General features: G+C 48.9%; 1 protein-coding gene across 2 annotated transcripts; it reads right to left on the bottom strand.

Moving 5' to 3' along the window:
* Positions 1–4,087: 4,087 nt before the first annotated feature.
* On the bottom strand, positions 4,088–7,617 carry LOC117902812. Of its 2 annotated transcripts, XM_034814448.1 has the most exons (4): positions 7,303–7,617; positions 6,007–6,566; positions 5,755–5,904; positions 4,088–5,621 (listed from the first exon to the last, which is right to left on the bottom strand). In XM_034814448.1, the coding sequence occupies exons 2-4, from the start codon at positions 6,424–6,426 to the stop codon at positions 4,827–4,829; spliced, it is 1,365 nt and encodes a 454-aa protein (XP_034670339.1). In that variant the 5' UTR covers positions 6,427–6,566; positions 7,303–7,617; the 3' UTR covers positions 4,088–4,826. The 2 variants fall into 2 exon arrangements, with proteins under 2 accessions (XP_034670339.1, XP_034670332.1); XM_034814441.1 differs by lacking the exon at positions 7,303–7,617 and having other exon boundaries at positions 6,007–6,926.
* Positions 7,618–9,793: the final 2,176 nt, after the last annotated feature.

Here is a 9,793-nt window from a genome sequence, read left to right as displayed (position 1 = left end):
GATTCTGATTCTGATGATCGTGTGCCCCGCAGGGACACAGCTCTGATATATTTCACACCCTTGACTTGAGTTGTATCTCTGCCACGATGGTAAATAGATAAGTGGGTCTGCCACGGCCCGATTGAAAGGGTATTTCCAGTTCGACTCTCTCCGTTCTCTCTCTCTTCGTCTGCTTTCCCCTCCTCCAGCGGCAGCGGCAGCGCCAGCTCCAGTTCCATCTTGTTCTTAGCTTTCTGGTTTTGTGTGTATTTGCTTCTGGCTTTGCTCTCCCACCTCATTCATGGTGGTTCGCTTCTCGTGAAGTTTTCATTCAGTGTCAAAGTGTAATAAAATATTACTCATGGCAATTAAAGTGTTGAGCTGCGCTGTTCGCTCTGCACTGCTTTTATTTCCCCTCGGCTCAAGTTCAATGTGCACAGAAGCCGTGGCGGACTGTGGGGCCGCGGAGGGAACATTTAAAAAAATTAAAAAGCGCTTGTAGAGGTGCTCCACGAAAAACGAAATAAAATACAAGTCCAGAGCGTAACTCAGAACGGTCACAGAGGAGCTGGAGCTGGAGTTGGGAGTTGGGAGCTGCTGCTGGAATGGAGTGTCGCTGCCGGCGACAGTTCAACGACATGTTTATTAAGTCATACGCAAAAATTTGTTAGACCAGGCCAGCCCAGACCAGACCAGACCAGCCCAGACCGCTGGCTCTTGAATGTCTGAGAACTTGCTGACAAGATTTATGTGGCCGCACTCTATGAGATTACATGAATGCCCATTAAAATGTATGCTAATAAAAACAAGATATGGATGTCCCACCGACAAACACACACGCGCACACAAATTATATAATTAAGACAGACAGCCAGCAGTGGCAAAATGGGATTTTAACAATTGCAATTAGAACACGCACAAGAAAGACAAAGAGGTGCCTGACTCACGCTGCAAAAATCTACAAAAATAGTCATAGAAATTGCAGACAGTTGCAGAACCCAGCAAGAATTGCTCCAAATATTGCCCAGTGCGTGGCTTTTGTCACAGTTATTGGCGCAATGTTTGGATAGCCGCAGTCTTAGATATTCGAGATGTTTGATGCGCAAATTTTCCGGGGGACCATGGGACCACGATTATTGTGTTATTTGTTTTGGTTCTGTCTGCTGCTGATAAGCTCATCCGGCACATCAATCTCGCCGGCAGCTTTTCAATCATCAAATAAAATATTCGGCAGAGCCATCGAATCCGTGTGAGAGCGTTAGACAAAGCGCCGCCCGGCCATCGATGCGCCAATATAAATATAAATAAATAATAGCCACTGGACAAAAGTGTAAATAGTGGCGAGCCGAAGCATAAACAGCGGCACGCACTGAAGTGGCTTGAGTGGAAAATCACACGCGCAATTTGATAAATCAAAGGAGCTGCTGCAAAAGTTTAGAGTTTCAAAGCAATTTAATGGAATGTGCGATGAGATTGAGAGTGGAGTGGGAGTGGGAATAGAATCAGAATGGGAAATTCGAGTACCAAGCGGCGGAGCATATTGTTATCAATTAGCAGCCGTGCGAATGGAAATGAATACCGACAAATGTCGTGTCGGGCTAATTGATGCAGGGCATTCCATTTGCAGCTGCGCATCAATTCTGAGTATGTTTATTCAGAAGCTAATTGAAAATTGATATGCGCCGTAATTGAATGAATCAATTCTGTCACAGTTGGATCATCAATCTGTGGGGTTAGTTGATGTCCATAAGATAATCTTTTCATAGCAAAAGTTTAGTTCTCTCATTGATCATCATTTAGCGAATTAATCGTGCCGATGAGCTGTGAAATGTAAGTCCGTAATTGAGTTGCCACTTGAAAAAGCAAAATGCAAACAGATACAGATAATATCCTGTACGGACAGACTCTGTTCTAAGCAGATCACAGGACGACACACTGCACGGGATTCCGAGAAGCACCCGAAGGATAATAAAAACAGAAAAAAGATTGGGAATTTGTGAAATAAAAAGAAGAAAAGAGAGAAGAGACGAAAAAAAGGAGCCAAATGGCCGCACAATGGCAAAAAGTGGCACAGAATAAAGATACAAAATGCAGTTATCTTGCGAAAATGTTCACGTCCACGTCCACGTCCACGCACACAAAGGCAGATCCGACGAAATGATGGGTTATTAAATGTCGTTAATCTTTCGACCAGGCCAAGACCCGCCACATATTCAAATTTCAGTGTCCAGGAATGCAAGGAGAAGTACCACCAGACAGGTAGAAGATTCAGGACTCTCACACACACAAGAGCGACCTATGCGTGTGTGTGTGTGACCGCTATGGCAACCACCGTTATGGCCAGGCCTAAACAATAGATGGCCGAGCGCTGTAGAACGGCGAGCGGAGATCCCCGAACCCAAACACCAAATACCAAAACCCGAAAACCGAACCCCGAACCCCGAACATCGCACAACTTGAATGTCGAGCCCCTTGGCATTTGCCTTTATTGTGCACGCTGTTTAAATATTTACCAAGTTTTACAATATTTATGACAGCTAAAAACATAACAACACCTACTTACCCAAAAAGGGCTCATGGGCAGGGCAGCAGCCCACCATGTCCATGTCCATGTCCAGATTTCGGCACCAAACCAGGAAGGGGACACTTGACACTGAACGGAGACAGAGCCAGAGCCACAGCCAGAGCCCGAGACCTGGGCAAGGCCTTTTGTGGCAGGTCAGATTCAGCTTAGGCTCTCTAAGCCACACACTCACACTCTGTGGGCCGACTGCCGACAGCCGACAGAGCCAAAAATGAGAGTTGAACTTCCTTCAGATCGATTGCAATCAATAAACGGCTTAAGCGGCATTATAATATTCGAGAAATGTTTTTGCACTTACGGGTCAGTTCTAATCCATTTGCATGTCAACAGCAGACGGAGAACTGAGGGACTGAAGGACTGTCCATTCCACAGTGGACCATCGACAACGGACAGCGGACAGTGGGTAACGGACAGCGGACAGCGTACAATGCAGTGGCAGACTGCTTCCGTTTGAGCTGAGCTAAGTAATCCGACTGGTCTGGCCATAAGTTGCCACTAAGCGCCCTAAACGGAGCTTGGCAATAAGCCAAGGCATTAAAAAGTAAATTTGCCTAAATCCGCTTTCAACAAAGCGGGGACTTAACTGCCACCGAACTCGAACTCGAACTCGAACTGGGACTTGTGACAAGTGTAGCCATAGAAGTGTTTTAGCTAACCCTCTGGGATAAGAAGCGGATCATCCTGGCCGATCAGCCAAAACCACTCGCTGCTGGCGAGGATGTTGATAATGATGATGATGGTGGTGCCAGTGGCAGCAGTTGGCCAAAAGTTTCATTGAGTTTCATTGAGCAGCGCTGGTCAAGGTCAACACCTTATTCATTGACTAACTGCCTGCCGCTGAGTGGCAGAGTCGAGTCGCAGAGTCGCAGAGTCGCTGCCAGGTAAGCAGGTGGTGGGGCTCAAAGCAGCTGCTCAATGGCGTCTCCTGTTGCGCGTGCTAAGACTGTTTACCAACCAGCACAAGGGACGGCAAAGGCGCACACAGAGAAGGAGCTCCAGCTCCAGAGGGGAGCATAGTTTGGAGTGCTAATAGCTTAACGCCGGCGCTGGAGATCATAAAGTCAGGTCCAACTCCACGCAGAAAATTGATATCAACGATAACAATAAGCTAAGGACAGCAGGAGATGCCACATACACTCCAATCTTTGACAAATGAGTTGAAAATAATTCAATTATTCATCTATTTTAGTGCTATATTTACCGGTTTGTACTTGATCGAAATATATCCAAAAAGATGATCGCTTCAACCTTTCGTTTTTGAGGATTCAATTATAAATTAATTGATTGATTGAAAAATACGACAATACGACTTATCCCTTAGCTTAAGTACTACAAACGTCGTCCTTTTTCCATAACCCATTCAAAGATTTGTTGTATTATTCATGTTCAGATTTCAATCGATTTATTATGCTGCAAGAGGTGGATGGTGGAGGGTGGAGGGTGGTGGGTTGGAGGAAGGTGTTCTATAAATATGAAAATCGGTTCCTATATGTACTTACATACGAAAAATGCGCACAAACGATCTATGCATATATTTACAAATAAATCAGGAGCTGTGAGGCCAAGGGGTGTGGGATGGGGGTAAATAATAACTAGTTAAGCACAATGCGTACTGTCAACACTCACGACTATATCACAGATGTCACACAAACTAAGCTACCAAAAAAAAAATGATTCGATAAATGTATGCCGCTCTTCGCTGCAACGTTAGGCTTAAACCAAACTATCATCTATGCATATAATATAGGATAATGTAATGTGCCTATGAGCTAGGGTTACACACAATTGAGAGCTTACAACGATGCCACAAATAATACAATTATAAATAGATACAAATACGCGTAATACTTTCCAGTTAGGATGCCGAAAAAGATCTCTGTGCGGAGAGATCTTTGGGGTTTGCTGGTTTGCTGGTTTTGTGGTTGGGGGATCTGGCGGTTGCTCTTATGTGACTAGAACGGCAACTGCGGCCAACTGCGGGGTGCTTCCTGTGGAATCCTCTACTACGAACCTCCTACCAACTGGTCTGCCAAAGGGTTCCTCAAATCTAGCACAAATTCTGATACTTCGCGATGATGGAATGCAGTGGGAATACTTTCGGAATGGTCGAACGATCGCAGTGAAAGAGAGAGGTAGAGTGCCATGGGATGACATTCAAATACTTTACTATAACATACCATCTATAGATCGATTTCTGTAGTGGTGGAAGTTTGAAATAGTGTTTGATTGGCGGATTGGTATCGGGGTTTGCTTCGGTTATGTTTCACGTGCGCTGCACGCGTCGCTGCCTCTGCTGTCTGCCTGCTGCCGCCGACTGCCGCTTGCCGCGTCTCCCTCCAATGCCGCCGCTGATCCCACCGGTGGACTTGGACTTCATCGCTGGCTTGGAGACCTCATTGAAGTCCCTGCTATTGGAGCTGGAGCTCGATGTGGAACTGGTTTCACTCCGTAATCGGCTGAAGCTCCGATTCGCCGGCTGCTGTCCACCGGCTTGGCTCTGGCGCTCCCTCTGCGACTTACGAGGCAGCTGCTGCTGCTGCTGGTGCTGCTGCTGCGGCTTCTGGTGGGGCCGATGGGAGCGTTTCTTCGCCCGCTTGCCGTCGCGCCGGAGCAGCTGCCACATGGTGCGCACGAACTCGTAGTAGTGATGCTTCACGAACCGCATGTCAATGGAGTCCGCCTCGTTGGACAGTCGCATGGAGCCGGTGATGGCTTCTGAAATGGTAGCCGGACCGCCAGTGCCCTTGCTGCGCAATTTGAGTCGCTTGTTCATCTCGTTCCGCGAGATTTGTGGCAGCTGCACGCCCATGCCGCCGGAGATCCCGTTGGGGGATCCGGGGCCACTGCGCCGATGCTTGCGGCGGGGACTGGTCTGATTCACGGCCGTCTCCAGCTCGCAGAGAATGCGCCGAGAGCTGAGCAGCAGCTCCCTCAGTTCCCGTGCTGTGGTCGACTCGCGGGTGATAAAGCGCTGGTCCCAGCGTATCTGGAGTCGCCGCAAAAAGGCAAAGCTGGCCACGTACGTTTGCATGTTGCGGTACCAGCGCTTCAAGGCAATCTGCATAAAAGAAGGAGAGACATAGGGAGAGCACAAGAAGAGCGTCAGTCAGAGGTTGGATCACAGCAGGATCAGCAGGAAGAGCAGTGGAAGGATCTAGCGGAGATATGGGATAAATCATAAGCGAACTCACCGTAGAGTTGGGCTTGAGCTTGGGCAGGAACTTGTAGTTTTGCGTATGCAGCGACCACATGGTCATATTCCGTATGTCGATCACCGAGTCCTGGCTGCTGTTGAGTCCGCGGTACTCCCGGAAGGCGTGGCGCTTCAGCTGATTGAAGCTCTGCGGAAAGGAGAGGAAACAGGAGACAGGAGAGGAGGAAATTGATGACGAATGATTAGCTGGGAATGCAACGGGAGGAGCGAGTCCGAGTTGCTAACTCACCTGCCTAGGTCGTAGGCGGTTGAAGCGATCCCCAACCGATGGATGGTAGGAGCCCCCGCAGGGGTTCACCCACTCCAGGGCTGTGGTGCTCTCGTTGAAGTTGCGGTAGTCAATCCAATTGCTATTCCTCTTCCTGTGCCGCTTGCGCGGCTGCGAGGAATAGCCGGATGAGCCCGTGCCTACGGAGCCAGTGCTGGCACTGAGGTTGCTGCTGAGGGTGGGGCTGGGGCTGGGACTGGGACTGGCCATGCTGCTGCTGGAGGTGGTGGTGGTGCTGGTGGTGCGGAGGCGATTGGCATCGAGCACCGTGAGGCCGCCGCTGGCGGTCCGCATGGCCATGGTGTGGGCGGGTGCCGCGAGCAGCACGTTGAGCGCAAGGATGAGGAGCAGGGAGATTAAGTGCGGCAGTTGGTAGCACATATCCGCATTTTCCTGCCGCACGGCCCTTGGACTCCGATGCCCTCCGAGTTGGATCCTCGTCCCGGGCTCGTTGCTGTTCCTGTTCCCGTTCACGGCCGTCTTGGTGTCTTTCGCTGTGGTTGCAGCGCACTGCCAACCAACTGTAGATGGATCCACATCCGTGATGGTGTTTATTTGTGATTCAGTGTCCGTGTCGTGAGAGCGGGAGGATATAGAAAAGTACGCAAAATGAGTATCAGCCATGCAAAAGTCTTCAGCCAGGCCCTGATGGACACCTAGCAGACGATCAGCCATCGGCGACTGCGACTCCGAGTCCTATTTCCACTACGAAAATCCTTACAGAATGGTCTTCCTTCAGGGGAAGTGCAACTGCAATCTTTCGGTAACCTTAAGAATTTTGTTCGGCTTTTTTGACATTTTCTTTTTATGATTTTAAATTTTTGGCGCCTTTTATGGATGTGCTAGATTTTCCAGGGCGAAATCTGGTCGAGAAAAGGGACAAACTGTTCAATTTAGACAACTAACTCCAAAGGAGCCTGATCGCCAGATCGGAGATCGCAAAACGGGACGGGAACTCGGACCTAAAGCGGAAAGCGATCGCTGACCAAAATGAAACCATAAGGAGACTCCATGGCCTCTGGCCGACCCATCATTTTATTGAATATATTTCAAAGCAATTATTCTCCAAGCTGTCTGCAAAACTGTCTTCAATTGCCCATTTGTTCGACTGGTAAAAACTCTCAAAAATTGCATGCAAAAATCGCACAATTATTAAATGATAATTACTCTAATGTCGAGGACATTTATCTAAGCGATTGGGTTTTGTTTTGTTGTACGTTTAATATTAGTTAAGAAAGGTTTGAAAAAAATACACACACCGCAATATAGTTGAAATGTTTCGTTCAACAAGGACCCCCGTGGATCCGTGGTAAGTGCGCTCCGTTCTATAAGGAAAGTCCGTTGGTAATCCACAATTGATCCGCCGTTATGCGCTCGTTCTCAGGGTGGGGCACTGACACTTGCAACACAACACTCGAAAAAATAAAATAAGCTCACACAGGAGGAGATGGTGTCGGTGTCTTGTTAGTTTTAAGTTTTTTTTTTGGTTTTGTTGGATGTTTCTTGACTGCTGGCAACTGATGAGCAGATGATCACTTCGCGGACACTTCTGATCACGTCCGAGTATGAAACCGAACTGAACCCAAAGTTGAGCTGGATTCGACCAGCTTTCTTTGTTGAGAGGCAGAGGCAGAGGCAGAGGCTGCTGCTGCTGCTGCTGCTGCTGCGGCTGGGGCCCGCTTCGGAGACAGCTTCGACCAACACCAAAAGACCGAAACTGAAACTGAAATTTAAACTGAAGCGAACTGAGCGCTCAGTCGACGTCGATGGCTCGGTCGGCGTCGCAGTTGGTGTTAATGTGAAAAATGGAAAAAGAGAAAAACGAACGATACGTTGTGGTTGTGTGTGTGTGTGTGTGTGTGTGTCTCTGTCCCTCTGCCTGCCTGGCTTTCAGATCGAAAGATCCTCTGGCTAGGCCGCCTGCCTGTGGTCCCCACCTGCACGGTGTCTGTGTGCCTACCTGATCGCTAGTTTGCTCGCTCTTGCGCTGTCCCTTTCCTGTGCCTGTGCCTGTGCCTGTCCCTGCTCCTGTCCCCGTCCCATTCCCTCTGACGGTCTGCCTTCTCTCTCGCTGGCCATATTGTCGCCATTACTTATGGCTCAGTTTTCCTTCTCACCCAATCCGGGCCACGGCCACTCACTCAAAGAGAGCGGGAGAGGGCAATGTCTACCTGTTCTATACAGACACACACACACACACACATATTCATGTACATTTGCGCCTGCCCCAAAGGCTCTGCCTATGCCTATCTCTTTCACACCGCTGTCCTCCACTCTCCACTAGATGCCCGTTAAAAATTACAAAAAAGGAAAAAGAGACCCAGAAAAGATCGTTGAAGAACATGGCAAAAAGTTATTCCAAAATGTTGAACACTTGGCAAAGTTTTTAATCGTATAAAAAGTTCCTAGAACAGTCTCTAGTTGGGATGTTAATCACTCTCCAAGAGCTCTCATGATCGAATCGGGGAACATATATTTTTGAGAGTGTTTCCTGAGCTTCGCTCTCTGAGAGCCGGAGATGTGCCTGGCACACCTGGTGTCCAGTTATGAGGGTCATTTATGGGCTGGACCAGGCTGCTACCTAGGCCCCCTCGGACTCGGACTCGGACTCGCACTCGGACTCGGACTCGACTCACTCCCTGCACCGCTCCCCCGGCCATGATGGCTTGAACAATTGGCAGGCTAATTAAATTAAGATTTTTTCGCTTTGTTTGCTGGCTGCATGGAATTGTGGCAGCATTGTCTCTGGCAACAGAATCCTCCTCACAGGCAGGCACTCTCTCGTTGCAGGACTCGGGCGAAGGAATTGACTGGCTTTGCATCTAACCGTAAGTGGAATGGCTGGCAGCAGGAAGCAGCCGTGTCTCGCAGCGGGGCCACTCGCCTTGATTTCGCCGCGCGCCACCGGCGCAGGACCCACAGGACTCGCTGCGAGGGATACGCATATATCAAGGTGGCAGCCACCTATTGTGTGCGCTTGTCCTTTGGGAACTGTTTCGGGCGAGGCGGCAGCACAAACAGAAACAATTCGCACCCAAAGAAACAACTTCATCCGGGAATGTTGTTGGGAATGTTGTTGGGAATGGGTGTAGGTAGGGCTGTGGCTGTATATCTCTATCGATGTACACGATTATTGCATTGATGAGCTCCTGCTGCTCCTGTCGGTACACACATTCACACACACACCAAGAGTCTCTACGCAAAGAAAACGGAGAGCACCACAGGATGTCCTTTCTGTTTTACTTGCGATTCGTTCTGGACAACAAAAATATTTTGCTACAAAATTGAGTTGTTCTGTGAGGTCCACGATCTCTCTCTCTCTCTCTCTGTCTCTCTGTCTCTCTGTCTGAATGCATTGTGTCCTGTCATGGTGTAATTTTTTAGCGGCGTATCGAATGCTAAGGATACGCTTTAATTGCCACAACGAACACCTAGCCATCGATCTCGGTCTCGGTTTCTGTTTCTGTTTCGGGTTCGGGTTCGGTCTTCTGCCCGACCTCGGACCACGAGTTGGCATCATTACACGCTGCTTAGCTCCTGTCCCTCTCCTTTGCCGCTGCTCAACCTGGGCCTCTACCTAGGCCTTCCCATAACCTTGCTGTTGTGGGTGTGTGCTGTGTGTTGTGTGCTGTGTGCTGTGTGCAACAGACGGCAGCGTCAACTGGGCAATGGTAGGAGTGCGAGGTGTTACTTTTTCTTGCTCTCGGGGCAAGTTGTTGTGATGTTTTTTGATTATGCGTAAAATTGT

The sequence above is a fragment of the Drosophila subobscura genome, chromosome A (genome assembly GCF_008121235.1).
Source record: "Drosophila subobscura isolate 14011-0131.10 chromosome A, UCBerk_Dsub_1.0, whole genome shotgun sequence".
In the NCBI taxonomy this organism is placed as follows: Eukaryota; Metazoa; Arthropoda; class Insecta; order Diptera; family Drosophilidae; genus Drosophila; species Drosophila subobscura.
The sequence above is the reverse complement of the archived record's forward strand: the minus strand, read 5'-3'. Positions and strand labels throughout refer to the sequence as shown.

Excerpts from the sequence above, each read along its gene's own strand:
- LOC117902812 (XM_034814441.1), bottom strand. The coding sequence starts at position 6,720 with ATGGCTGATCGTCTGCTAGGTGTCCATCAGGGCCTGGCTGAAGACTTT. Across the intron at positions 5,905-6,006 it reads ACCGCCTACGACCTAGGCAG|AGCTTCAATCAGCTGAAGCG; the intron begins GTGAGTTAGCAA and ends TCCTTTCCGCAG. Across the intron at positions 5,622-5,754 it reads AGCTCAAGCCCAACTCTACG|ATTGCCTTGAAGCGCTGGTA; the intron begins GTGAGTTCGCTT and ends TCTTTTATGCAG.